At 50.4% G+C, this 13,999-nt stretch overlaps 1 protein-coding gene across 4 annotated transcripts in view; it reads left to right on the top strand.

Annotated features, from left to right (window-relative positions):
• The first annotated feature begins 30 nt into the window (after positions 1 to 30).
• Positions 31 to 13,999, top strand: part of AXIN2 (axin 2) — a 24,066-nt gene continuing 10,097 nt past the window's right edge. For all 4 annotated transcript variants that reach the window (XM_027890374.1, XM_027890377.1, XM_027890376.1 and 1 more), the window contains exons 1-3: positions 31 to 955; positions 7,178 to 7,318; positions 12,509 to 12,611. In XM_027890374.1, coding sequence (XP_027746175.1) covers positions 132 to 955; positions 7,178 to 7,318; positions 12,509 to 12,611 — 1,068 coding nt within the window. In that variant the 5' untranslated portion in view covers positions 31 to 131. The remainder of the gene's footprint in view (positions 956 to 7,177; positions 7,319 to 12,508; positions 12,612 to 13,999) is intronic.

Below are 13,999 nucleotides of genomic sequence, written 5' to 3' on the forward strand. Positions count from 1 at the left end.
TTTTTTTTTTTTCCCCTCTTCGCAGAGAGGAGGCTCCGAGGATCCCCTGCTGACTCCAGGCAGAGGCAGGCAGAGGCACAGGCAGCTCCTGGAGCAACTGGGAGCCCTTCTCCCCACCGAGCTCCGGAGCCATGAGCAGCGCCGTGGTCCTCGCCCACCTCCCAGACCCCAGCAGCAGCTTCAGGGAAGACGCCCCCCGACCCCCTGTCCCGGGGGAGGAAGGAGAAGCACCATGCCCGCAACTCGCCAGCTCGTTTCTCCCAAAAAGCCAAAGCTTCAAGGCCATGCCGGTGCCTCCTGCCCCGCGGAGGAATGAGAACGGACTCGGGGAGCCGGAGGGCAGCGCGTCCCCAGACTCCCCTCTGGCCAGATGGACCAAATCCTTGCATTCCTTGTTGGGAGATCAAGATGGTGCCTATCTTTTTCGGACCTTTCTGGAAAGGGAGAAATGTGTGGATACCTTAGACTTCTGGTTTGCCTGCAATGGCTTCAGGCAGATGGACCTTAAGGATACCAAAACTTTGCGAGTAGCCAAAGCTATTTACAAAAGGTACATCGAGAACAACAGCATCGTCTCCAAGCAGCTCAAACCTGCTACCAAGACCTACATAAGGGACAGCATCAAGAAGCAGCAGATAGATTCCATCATGTTTGATCAGGCACAGACTGAGATTCAGACTGTGATGGAGGAAAATGCTTACCAGATGTTTTTAACTTCTGATATATACCTCGAATACGTACGGAGTGGAGGAGAGAACCCCGCTTACATGAACAGCAATGGACTGGGGAGCTTAAAAGTTGTCTGTGGCTATCTCCCGACCTTGAATGAAGAAGAGGAATGGAGCTGTGCAGACTTCAAGAACAAGATCTTGCCTTCAGTAGTCGGACTATCCAGCAAGACGTTGAGGGTTACAGCGAATGTCAGAGCTACGGAAACGATCGAGAATGGATACAGGTAAGGGACCCCCTGGAAATCGTGCTTTGTTTTAACTTTAAGGACTTTGAGAGTGGTTTTCAGAAGGCTGTTGGGGTGGGAATCGAGGGGACGCCGAGCTTCCCGTGGGGCTGGGAGCAGGGCTGCTTCTCCACACCTCCAAACTCTGGAATTTGGGGGGGGGTGTTGGCTGAGTGTGGGTTTTTTTTTTTCCTCCTCTGCAGAGGAAAACAAGATTCTGTGCTCTGAAGCCCTATTGGCTCTTTCAGTTCTCTTATAGATCAAAAACTTCATAGCAGCTATGTCCTCCGGACATACGGTAATTATTGGTTCAACTTTCAAACCTATTAAGAGCAGTAGTAGAGTGGATCACAGAGACACATGAATAATGTAACCTACTAGTTCCCCAACTCCACCATCAACCGGTGTTTAACGATGTTGGTTATGTGGGAAGCAATTGTGCGGTCGTGGAGGAGGAAATGTGTGCACTCACTGCATCAAACTCTGCAACTTGGGCAGAATCAGCTTTTATTTGACTCTGTGTGTGTGTGTGTGTGTGTGATGTGCAGCCGCTCCATGGTGTTGGGTGTTGGTGTCGTGTCAAAGCCATCTAGGGTGGCTCTGAGCCAGTGCGTGCAGGAGGATGCTTAAATTTTGAGTGTTAGAGGTAGTAGAGGCATTCCAGGTGTAGAGTAATAGATCTTAGGTAGGTGTTTGGTGCTCTCATGTTGTCAGTGAGCTCAGTTAAACTCGCTGAGAGGTGTTTGTGTCAAGTGGGAGCTGATGAGGACGCAGGGACGTTGTGTGGTGACAGGGTGTCCTTGTGCCCTGGTCCCTGCACTGCCAGACCCTTCTCTTTTGTTGGAAATGTTGGTGGCACACCAGTGCGAGGGTGAGGAAAGTGAGAGCCGTCTCGAAGTGAAGGGGGGGGATGGGGAAGAGAGACTCTGATGAGCAAATGATGAGTTGTATAATCCTCTGAAAATGTATTCTTTCCTCTCCCCACCCTTGCCATAAATGTGGATTGTTGAATCAGGGCTGAGAGGAGAGGGCTCTGCTGCAGATGTGCGCTCTCCTCCGACGGCCCGGGAGCCTGGGGGTTGGTATGGTGAGTGTTTGACATCTCGTTTACAGGAATTTTGAGAGTGTGTCTGTGATTCATGGACATCAAAGGGCATCAGGCTTCTCCCGGGGAGGCTTTGCTGGAGCGCGCCCTCCTCTCCTGCCCCTGGAGAGCTTCCAGCTGTGCCGGCTTTCCTGGTGCTGAGCCGTGGGGCACTGGGAGGCTCCCCTTGCCCAGGAGGGTGCTGTGGAGCCAGAGGCCTCTTTGGTCCTCTCCCTGCCCTGGAGGCTCTCCTGGCAGCGGAGGGGGTGGAGGTGCTGGGCGCGGGGGGATGGACAGAAGGGATGCGCTGCATCCTGGCACGGCCTCTGGACCCCTCCTGCTGGGGGGTGTGCAGGGGGGGCGATGCTGGCAGCTGGTCTGTGGAGGACTTGGGGTTTGGGATCCTCATCTCGTGCCTGAGTGTTGCTGCCTGAGCATCTGCTGTTCTCCAGAACTTGGTTTGAACTGCTGCCCTTCGCTGGCTTTCCAGGAGGGGGATGTTTGATGCTTTTATCTCTGAGCCTTTGTTGGGATTCAGAGCTGGAAGGGCTTGGCTGTATGTTCTGCCAGAGCTGCAGGCCCTGCTAAACCCACATGTGCCTTGTCCAGGAGAGCTCTTGCAGCGCCGTGGCTGCTTGCCTGATTAGTGCTGGGCTTTTTTCCTTTTCTTTTTTTCTTTTTTTTTTTTTTTCCCCCTCTTTCTTTTCTTTTTTTTGTCCAGGGATTAATGCAGCTTGCTCCTCACATGTCAGATCTGCCCTCCTAGGACATTAGGTAGTGCGTTTTGCTTTGATCACCTTCTGTTGAATTTCCAGGAGCTTTTGCTCTCCATGGGGCCAAGAGATCTCAATGCAAAGAGAGGGGAGGTCAAGCTGAGATGCTGCTCAGTTCCTCCCCGAGCGATCCGTTTGTGAAGCCACTTGTGCGTGCATGTGCTCCGAGCTGATGAGCATATGGATGGGTTATCTCTCATCACTCAGCATTTAGGATCGCGTCTAGGATTGGAGCTGAAGCTTGCACAAAGTCTTTCCTGGTGAGTGGCCAAACCACACCTCCCTCCTCATGTGTGTGATGGAATTAAGGAATTTCTGCTCAGTGTGCTCTGGTTTTGAAGGGCTGTGCAGGCTCTGGCCATTCGCTTCGGTGGGTTTCAATGTGATTATCCCAGCGAAAGCCGGGAGCACTGGGCTGAGCCCACCTGATGGTGGGAGCAGAGTGATCTCAGGCCAGCCCAGTGTTTGGATGGGAGACCACCTGGGAATCCCAGGGCACTGAGTCACGGCCAAAACCACGGCAAACAGGAGAGCGCGGAAACCGGACCAGTTGAAAGACTTTGTTTGGCCCCAGCACCGGTGATGGACAGGAACAGGAGAAGTCCAGTGAAAACACAGCGTTTGCACCTGGCTGGGGAGCAGGCGAATTGCAAACTGCTGCCTGTATATTTGGAGCCCTAATGAGGGGAAGATTTTAAAATGCAGAACCTCCCTCTTGTCCTTCCAAGCGACTCCCCTTCCCTCTGGGCTGTGGTGTGGTTAAAACTGGCCTCCCCACGCTGTGCTGGACCTGGCCCCATGCTCCAGGAATTCCAGCTATTATTTATACGCGCTTCTAAATTTATCACGCACGACTTTGTGTACACAGAGGGCTCCTCTTCCTTTGCAGTGCCGCTGGGTAACGTGGTTTCGTTCAGTCCAAGGTGGACTCATCTGCCTCCCATTAGGGCTCTAACATCAGTGGGACTGGCCTTGCTTGGGGAAGGCTGGGGCTTGCAGATGGCCTTCTGCCGGCTCCCAGTGCTTCCTGGCCTTTGAAAGGACCCGCCGGTGCAGCTCCTTGTGTGTGTGAAGTTATTGGAACCAAGTTTGGCTTCAATTATCAAAGTAAATGATGCCATTGTAAAGCTATGCTCGAAGCAGTGTTCTACAATTAGAGCATGGAAGCTGTGATTAACATAGTTGTGTTAAAATATACTTTTTTTTTTTTTTTCAGGTTTGTGCATGTGTGGTTTTTTTCCTTTTTTTTTTTTTTTTTTTTTTTTTTTTTTTTTTTTTTTTTTTTTTTTTTTTTTTTTTTTTTTTTTTTTTTTTTTTTTTTTTTTTTTTTTTTTTTTTTTTTTTTTTTTTTTTTTTTTTTTTTTTTTAATGTTTTTTAAACCCATGGTTGCCCAGTGATGTTTGTCCCAAGAAAACACTTAATGAGATTCAATTTTGCCTCCAACTGCTCCTTGTACATTTTCTCTCTCTCTGTATAAAGTCTGTGGGTTGACCTGCCTGAGTGCTTTTATTTCTGAGAAGCAGAGTTTGACAAGAAAAAAAAAAAACCCAACCCGCACTCTGAAAGTGCACCCTCATAAGAGGGGCTACAAGCAGGAGCCCCTGAAATTTTCATGGCATTATAATACCTCTGATATGGCCATTGCCTAACATAGCAGAGAGAGAGAGAGAGAGTCCCATGCTGTGTGTCATCGCATCAAGATAAGAATAGGCTGAGAAACATCAGACATTCTCCTTGAAGCTCCAGAGCAACTGCTACCTGACAGCTGAAAACACTTTGCATATTGAGTTTGGAGCTGGGCTGTGTTTGTGTGTGCAGCATCTGTGGCAGGAGACCACCGCTTTCCCTGGAATTTAAAACCCTCGCAGGCAACTTGATGCATCTGGGTGCAATTACTGGAGTAAGGTGGTCAAATTAAAAAGGGGAAAAAAAAAATTAAACGTAGCAAAACAACCCCCATTGGTTTTCTTGAAGGATGGGGGGACTTCTGTGGAGTAGTGTTGGTTGGGGGCGGGAGGATGACTTTAAAAATATGTCAGCTTTAGGGGTTTGTTTTTTGGTTGGTTTTTTTTCCTCCATGAGGTGTTGGTAGGTGAGTGATGCTGCAGCCCAGTACACTGAGGGGAAGATGAGCTGGTTGTGGCCACTTTCTCTAATTATATCTTTGGACACACCTCCTCTCCCTGTGACCCACTGCTTCCACCCCCACCTCAGCCCCCCCAGCAGTCCTACAAGAACAACATGGCCAGTCAGCCCTCCTGGAGGAGACCAGGGGTGGCAGGCACCTCCAGCAAGGCCATGGTCCTGTTCTGGGGAGCATCCTGCACCCCTGAGCCCCATGGAGCATCCTGGACCCCTGAGCGTCGTGGTCCTCAGGACACTCTCAAGACCTGAGATGGTTTCAGGTCAAGAAGTCAGAAGAGCTGCATCCCTTACACGTTGACCCAAAAGCCCACCAAGGACCTAGGAAGGGTCACTGGGCCCGCACATCCCCCTGAACCAGAGTAGAAGCCTACATGGTTTTTAGAGGAACTTTCTTGTAGTAGGAGTGGGATAACTTTGCTTTTGCCCACATGTGGAATTAATTTATCTTTGAAGATTTAACTTCTTTCCTGTGGCATTCCTTACTATCTCTCTTTTTTTTTTTTTTTGTCTTTTCCTTCTTCTTTTTCTTCCCAGAGATGTATTTTTTAGCATCTTGATCTCCCCGTCAGAAATGCCTTGGCCTCCTTGGAAAGGAATGCAGCCCTGGCTGGGCTGAATACCTGCCTGCAGCCAGCCCCTCGCTGCTCATACCAGAGAGGCCCATCTTCCCCACCGTGCTTCCCCCTCCTTTTTTCCTTCTTTTTTTATTTTTTTTTGTTTCCTTTCCTTCCCCCCCCTTTTTTTTTTTTTAAACTTAAGCCTTTGTGGAGGCTGCAGTGTTTGGTGCTTGGACCACAGGGTGCCTGGGTGTTGGTGAGGGATGGAGATGGAGAGTGGGGAGGTGGGAGGACATTGCTGTCACTTAAACCCAGCTGGTCCCTCGAGCCCCAGGGGGGCAGGGAGGTGGAAAGCCCATTAAAAAAAAGAAAAAAAACAACAAAAAAAACCTGCCAAGCCTGCTGGCACATTCCTTAGGCCCCCAAGTCCTGGGTAAGTGGCCCTAATTATTAAAATCAGCAGTCCTTATCAGATGACAAGGCCTTTTGCTTTGATATACAAAGGCAGAAGCTTAACAACCCCATCCTGCCCTGGAAGAGGAACAAAATGTGCACCTTAACATGTGGTTTTCAAACCTCCCTGCATAATCCCCTTATCACCTGCCAAGATATGTGTATTGATCCTGGCTGGGAAGTTGGAGTGATGGGAGGCATTGGGCAGGGGGATGCCCAAGTCCCCCCCACCCCTGCAGTGACCCTGCCGTGGTGACCCTGCCATGCTCCATCACAGCCTGTGTCACCCATCTGCTCTTGGGTGCTTAGCCCAAACATCCAGGCTGGGCTTTGGATTTGCTTCTCCAGGTGAAGCCGAAGGTGTTGGTATCAGTCACCCACGTGCCCATTAATGCAGCCTGCTGTGTCTGCCCTCACATCCCCGTCCTCCTCTTCCCCGTGCAACCCTATGCACAAAAACACAAGTCAAACAAGTGGGAGGTTCTCCTAAAAATGGGCATTTTGTGTGTGTTTTTATAATGCCAGGAAGGTGGTACCCAGCTTTGGGAGGTCAAGCCTGGGACAGCAGATCTCAGCCCTGTCTGTGCCTCTGACACATGGGGGCCCCACCCACGTAGTTCCAGTAGTTCCAGGCAGTTCTCCTGTTTCAGGGAACACAGTCACCAGTAACTTTTCATTCCCAAAGGGACCCTAACTCTTGTCTTCACGTTGGCCTTAAGCATCATTAGCTGCTTCCTTGTGGCTTTCAGTGGGACTTGAGCTGTGAACTTCTTGGTCTTTTCCCTGCTGATGCCAACAGCAAAAATCCTGGTGACCTCAGCAGTGCAGCACCAAGCTTTAGGTTTTTGAAGGTATCAAGAGTACATAGAGGTGCTTCCAGGGACTTCCTAGAGCACTTTAGAAATGGCTAAAAGTGACATGTTTGAAGTTGGACTTTTGGTGTGTTTGGACAGAGGGTGCCCTGGTTTGGACACAGAGTGCCTTGGTTTGGGCAGAGGATGTCCTGATTTGGACAGAGGGTGCCCTGGTTTGGACACAGAGTGCCCTGGTTTGGGCAGAGGGTGTCCTGGTTGCTGCTGCTCTGAGCAGTGGATGGTTGGTTCGCTCTGAAGGGGTTGAGCAGGCGGTGAGCGTGGTTCCCATGAGGAGGGTGCTTTCACGAAGCCTGAGGCTGGCTGGTAACTCCATTCCTGTTCTGCTTGTCCCTAGGTCCTTCAAGAGGAACGATCCTGTTAACCCGTACCACGTGAACTCTGGCTATGTCTTCGCCCCGGCGACCAGCGCGAACGACAGCGAGATCTCCAGTGATGCCCTGACGGACGACTCCATGTCGATGACGGACAGCAGCGTGTAAGTACCTGCTGCTGGTCCTTTTGGGATGTGCTGGGGCACTGTGGGACTCAGGGGAGTGATGGGTCCGGGGTCATCACCCCGCTGGTGCTGCTGGAGGTGTGTGCAGGGCATGGCAGCCTCTCTCCTCATCCCGTCGCCGCAGGTATCGGATGGAGTGGAATGATGGATCCCTCTGTTGCCATTTTGCAACTGCAGCTGAGCAAACATGTTTGGTGATGGTGACTAACCCGAGGAGTGCATCTCCCTGAGCCTTTGTCTTAAGGCCAGGCTTCCTTAACTAGTTATCAGTCATCAAAGAGAAGGAGATTACTTCCTGTAGGAAGTACTTTCTGTAATTAACGTTTGTCATTAATGTCAGAAGGTGCATTAATAGGGCCAGTGACCTGAAGGGGCAAATAGCTGCTCGTCTAGTGTGGCTGGGGCAGTCTTCAAAGAGCCATTTGAATGGAGCTGCATGGATCAGGTCTGGATGTTTCAGGAGCAGAGGGAGGAGAGATGGTGCTGTGGCTGAGCCCAGGAGTTGCAGGATCTGGCTTCTCCTGGGTGCTGAGAAGTGTGCAACTGGGAGCAAGGGGTTTGACTGACGGTTTGCTTTCCCCAGTGGGAGAGAAATGGTGCTTTTGTGTCTGTAAAGGAGACAGTGAGGCTTGCTTAGGGCTCTTAAGGACCATTTTCTTCAGCTGAGCAGAAGGCAGATGCTGCTGTTTGTGTTTCATGATCTTCACTTAAACAAGTGCTCCAGAAAAGCCCACCTGTGAGCAGAGTGCTGCATTCTTGGTCTTAATCTTTAAACTTCTGCAGTGTCTCTGTCAGGCATGTCCAGTGGTCCCTGTGTACTCCTTGGAGAGGTTTGCATGCTGGGTTTTTAAAGTCAACATGTGTGATGATACACAACGGAAAACAGGATTTACCAAAAATCCTTGGTGCATAAACAAAAGCTTCTTTTTTTTTTAATTTTTTTTTCTTAAATGCACATGTGTGTTTTGAACTGATATTACAGAAAAAAATAGTTTGTTGTCCCACCAGATTCCCCTATTGAACAATATTGGCATTAAATAAAAGAGCTGAATCATAGGGTGACTTCTTTATTTCTTCTTACTGGCTCTGGTTGTATGTGATCATGTGTCAACAGAGCATTCATTGGGTTAGTCATTTCTGGACCAGTGTAGGGTCACTTGGGATTCACAGGGCTAGGATTATACCCTCTCTTCACAGCAATGCCAATTGTAGGCCTTATACAGATGAGAGCACTGAGTGAGAAATAAAGTGCATGGTGGATGAAAGGCTTAACTGAATCGCTTTCAGCCCATTGTTAGTCCAGGGGAGCTTAGCGGGGATGAGAGGGCAGCAGCCCGCTTTGAAATTTGCTTGAACAAGTGAATAGGAGCTCCCCATAAAGCAGCGCCTGAAAGGAGCTGCCTGTTTTTTCCTGCCGTAACAATGGCCCGCGCAGGCTGTGAGAGTTTGGGGAAGCTTGGCTGATTAAACTGCCCGCAGCTCCAGGTTGGGGGGTGGCGGGAGGCCTGGGGAGGTGGCAGAAAGGAATATTTCCTGCTGCAGAACTGGTTACACCCCCCCCCACTCCACCACCACCCTCCCCACGGCACCCCCCGAAGCCACGCTCGGTCCGCGGGGCCGGGAGCACACCGGGCTGTTGGGGTGGTTCTCTTGGGAGTGGGAGAGGTAAATTGGCAGGTTTGGAGGCCGGGCTTAAAGTTTAGGCTGATGGATAACTTCCTTTGCAGAGGCGAAGATGCCAAGGCTGCAGGGGAGCAGTTGGGATTCACTGGCTCTCCTGGCACACGGCTCTGCCGGATGCTGGAGATGCTGGGGGTGTGTTGGGGGCACAAGCCAGGTGCTGTGAGGTTCTGCCCCCCCCTCGTAACTGAGTTTATTCTGTTCCATCAGTGTGAATGCAAATTACTTCTTTTGGCTTATATTGGTATCAACTGAAGAGGAAAAAACTTGTTCTGGAAGAGTCTGTCAGACAAGGCAGTAAACTGAGTTTGTTTTGTTTTTTTCTGAAGATAAATCTAAATCTGAATTGCACTGGAATTGGGAGAAATCTCCAAATAATGCATAATCTGCCTGTTTTATTTTATTCCAGATGCCAGGGATCAGTCTGTCCCTATATGTTTTGTAATAGCCACAAAGCATCATGCAAATTTGTATTTCCATTTCTTGATTGGGGAGGGGGGGGGTGGAGGAAAGGGGATTTTTTTTTTTTTTTATTTGCTTATATCTTATTTATGGATTTACTTTGGACACAGGGGAATGCTGCTGAGCAAACTTCAAATATTACCTTATCTTACAAACCAGGCTTTTGATGTTGGCAAGATCAGAGGCTTGTTTCAGAGCCGTTGCCAAATGAAGATGGGAGTGAATGCATATGCGCATGAGTCTGATATTTCAAAGCAGCAGTAAAACTACATTCAGGTTAGGTCAGGCACATCTGAGTCAAAAGGCTAAGATAATTGGCTCAGCTTAAATGGCAGCTGACTGGGTAGAAGACTTCAAACTAGTGTTTCCCCCAGAAACAGATTGGCTTAGCCCCAGCCTGGTTAGCTGAACTGTTTATAATTAAACTCTACTATTTAGTGCCTCAGCTCTGTAGCTCTTCAGCCACAGCTTTTAGTAGGCAAGGAAGTGAGTGCAAATGTTGGCTGTTGGAGCAAGGGGAGAGGTGGCACCTGGAGAGCTGGGCTTAGTTAACCCTTGTCCTGCTCTGAAACCTCTGGCCAAGCTCAGCTCTTTCGTTTCAGAGGTACCTTCTCCTGGTTGGGGGGGAATCTGCTGCAGCATCAGGATTCCCCTTGTCCTCCACGTCTCCTGCTGGGCTGATCCTGGCTCCAGCTCCATCCATTTGACCCTCCTGCAGTCAGGGATCTCTCGTTGGTCATCCCTTCGACCCTGGCCTTGCCTATTTTCCCCGTTTTCTGTGAAAACGAAGTGGCTGCTGAAGTCTCTCTCCATTCCCCAGGCTGACTTTCCCAAGCTGTTCCGCTGCCTTCCCATCCCAGAGAAATACCTCTGGGTTTTTTTTTAATTCTGCACGTTGTTACAAGTTGTAGAACTCCTCTGCCAAGGCAGGGCTGTGGAAGCAGGGAGCAGGAGGTTTCATGTGGGGCTCTCTGGCGCAACCAGAGGAATTTTAGGGAGAAGGAGCATTTTTTGTAGCAACTTGAATGAGGGTAAATCTCAAGGAGAGGAGCTATGCTGTTGGGTCAGTGTTCCTGTAGCTTGGTGGCCACAGCAGAGGGGTTGGGGACAGCATTTCATCCTTGCAGACCTGGAGGGAGGTGGGCAATGGAGGAGGGCTGCAGGACTCCCTGTTGCCCCTGATCACGTCCTTGGATGCCTTGTGGTGGACACACAGGCCTTCAGCTACTTCCCTGTTCCTCCCAACTGGCCTCTTGGACTGCCATGGATAGAGGACACCTCCTCCTTCATGTGTGTTAATGGGATTAATCCCATTTGTTCATATGCTTGTGACGTGCTGATGCTGGCATTTTTATTTGCTTTTCAAATACCTGTTCTACTGGGTATTCCCCATATTGAGGGTCTTCCCTAAGAGACCCTTGTCTTGGTAAGCCTCAGTTAACAAAGGCATCTCTGAAGGTAGAGGTTGTTTTTGGTTTTCACCTTGGAATTGCTTTTCCCCCGTTGCCCCACGGGTTTGTGGAGCAGAAATGCTTGGTGGCCTTCATGGAGAGCATGGAGAGGTCCTTGGTGGCCACCAGCAGCTGTGGTTGGTGGCCATGGCTGGCTGTGTTGGCCTTTGTGTGCTGGGCTGCTCCCCCAGAAAGGCCCCAGAGCCCCATATTGTGCAGTGGGGACATGAGGACAATCAGCTCCTTTCACTTGCCATGTCACATGCACTCGTAAACCGTGTCCAGAGGAGGCTGATGTTCATCTTGTGGCATCAAGGGCCTCTTCTGTGGTCCCAGCACGCTCGTTTTTCTTACAAAAGTTTTTCCAAGTCTATTAAAACGAAATTGTTCTGATCCTTCACTCCAGGCTTTGCAGCCTAATCCTGGCTCATTAAAAACAATTTATTGGCAACTGGATGCTTTTTGGCCAAGATCTTGACAAAGCTCTGCCATAGCGTGCTTCAGACTTGGAGCGATCTGATCGCCCTCCTCAAAGGGAAGGGACGTGGTGTCTCAGGGAACACTTCTTGTGTGTGCCCACCACCCCTGTGGGCCACAGGAGGGGACATGCAGGGACACTGTGCCACGCTGGCTCCTGTGGCAGCAGCGTGGGGCCAGCGCTGTCTCCTCCTCGGGCAGGAGCTATTTTCTGTGCTCAGGGGATGAGTCAGGTGTGTGGGGGCAGGTGGATGAAAGGGCCGGGAGCAGAGATCAAGGTTACGCAGCCAGTCTGAGGGAAGGGGGTGGAATGAGACATTCAGGATCTCCAGGCATGCTCTTCCGGCTGGCCCCGCTGTCTGGGGAAGGCCCTTTAATCCCGACTGGGGTAATTTTTTGCGTGGCCGGGGTGAAGACGCCCCACGGGGCCTGGAGCAGGGTGTGCAGGGGGCTGTTCCCTCTGGAGCTCCTTGCCTGGTCTCTCTCCTTGTGGTTTCCTGGCCAGGAGCTGTGGTGGCTGAAGGGAGCCATGTCCTGCCCAGAGGGTCCGTGCTCATGCCTTGAGGTGTCCTGTGCCGGCCAACCTCAGGGTGGGAGAAACATCCTGGATCTTATGTAGTGGTAGAGATGGGGAGCATCTTTGGGTGGCCATCCATCCTCAGCTTCTTCCTTCTTTTGTTTCCACTGTGCCAACACTCCATGGGGTGTTTCAGAACTTGAGGGACATTCTGGTCCTAGAGAGTAATTTGGTGAGGAAAGAGCAACAAAAATAAAGGTCAGAAGCAGAAGCCTGGCACTGGAAGGGCCTTCCTCCAAGATACCTTGGAAGTGAAGCTGATGGGATCTTTGGGTGTTTTCCCACGTGGAGTTGCCTTCAGCTTTTGAGCTTTTGCTTAATTACCGCCCATCCATGTAATGGTGGCACAGGCACTTCCCACACCGCCAGATATTTGAGGCTTCAGGTGGCATCCAGAGGGCTCAGCACCTCTGGGAATGAGGGCCTGCAGCGTGGCTGGGTGGTTCCAGGGGGGATGGAGAGGTGTCTCAGTTAGAGCATGGGGACAGCCCTAGCTGATGGTGGCCTCTCTTCCACGTGCAGAGATGGGATCCCCCCGTACAGAATTGGGAGCAAGAAGCAGCTCCAGCGGGAAATGCATCGGAGTGTCAAGGCCAACGGTCAAGTTTCTCTACCTCATTTTCCGGTAAGTTCAGGCAGGAGCTGCAGGTTCTGGGTGGGCCACGGGAAATGCTGGGTTTGGGAACATGCACGTGTGGAGAGGAGGGAGCAGGGGAGGGGAGCATTTCCATCCCAAGGTGATGCCAGAGCAGAGATTCTGCATAGCGCTGGGCAGGAGCCACGTGTTCTCAGCATCTTTCCAAAAACCTGCTTGTGTGCAGTCACATCTTGGTCCTTCCCTGAAACCAGGTGCTAATTAAGGCTCTTGGTTGGCACTGAATTAGTCCTTCTGGTCTAAATCCAAGTGGAGATGCCCTTGTTGGGTCTAGTGAGAGCCTTGGCTCTGGCCATCACCCCAACACCTCCACGATGCTGAGCAGAGCAGGGCTTGGCCCTGTGTGCATTGATGGTGGCCACCAAGAGCTGGTGGGGAGCAGGATCTCCCAAAACAGACATTGGCAGTAAATCCATGCCTGGCTTTGAGGGGATCCGTTGTGTGGTGTTGCTCTGCTCTCGAAAATTAACTCGCTGACTTGCTAATTCAGTTGCCTCGCAGACTCCCGATTCCTGCAGTGAATAAACTGTTTACACAGACAAGTATAAACTTATCTTGTCTTGAGATTAATATGCTAAAATTCCTCTTTCTGCTGTCTTAAGCAGCAAGAAGTCATAGATGATATTTCTGTTGGAGGGGAGAGTTGGTTTATGTGGTTTTTCTTTTTGGTATTTTTTTTCCCCTTCCTTCCTAAAGAAAGTTCTATAGCCTGAGCTTGTAAATTAGATTATTTTGTCCCAGGGCGTGCAAATCGACTTTCTCTGTAAGGCAGTGCTTTGATCAGGGACTGAATAGAGCCAGCTTGTGTAAGAGTGACAATTTCCAGCAGAGTGGCCTTTTTCTACCCTCACATCATTTCTGGAGCTAAGTGGTTGCCGGAGAGAGGCCCCACCTCATCTGGTGGGTAGTATGTGAAAGAGTTGGCAGTTCAGCTTTCTGCTTTTGGGGGGGGTGAAAGAAGGAGAGTGGGGGCAAGGAGTGGGGTGCGTGGGGATGGCAGGAGGGAGGGCAGAGTCGAGTGGGTGGTTTCTTTTCCCTCCTTTTTTTTTTTTTCCTCCCCTCTTCCTGCCATGTTTGCTTCTTTTGGCAGAAATTCGCGTTTTGCCTTTTTATATTCTGCACTTGATTTGGAGATGTTCCCTTTTTCCCTTGATAGATCTGCTTGAGGCAGCCAAGCTCAGCAGTGTAGCACCGCTAGCCTGCAGCAGCTTTCTTCATTTTCTGTACAAAGAGATGGAGGGGGGGGGAAGAGATCTAGGACACTGTTGAGACAACACTACCTCAAAGGTGCCCAGTGTGTAGCCAGGAAATAAATTACCAGCACTTCTCTGATCTGCAACCGTTTGACTTCTTTTTTT

Source organism: Empidonax traillii, unplaced genomic scaffold (assembly GCF_003031625.1).
Source record: "Empidonax traillii isolate 1590-97213 ecotype Southwest subspecies unplaced genomic scaffold, ASM303162v1 scaffold286:size1162393, whole genome shotgun sequence".
Taxonomy (NCBI): domain Eukaryota; kingdom Metazoa; phylum Chordata; class Aves; order Passeriformes; family Tyrannidae; genus Empidonax; species Empidonax traillii.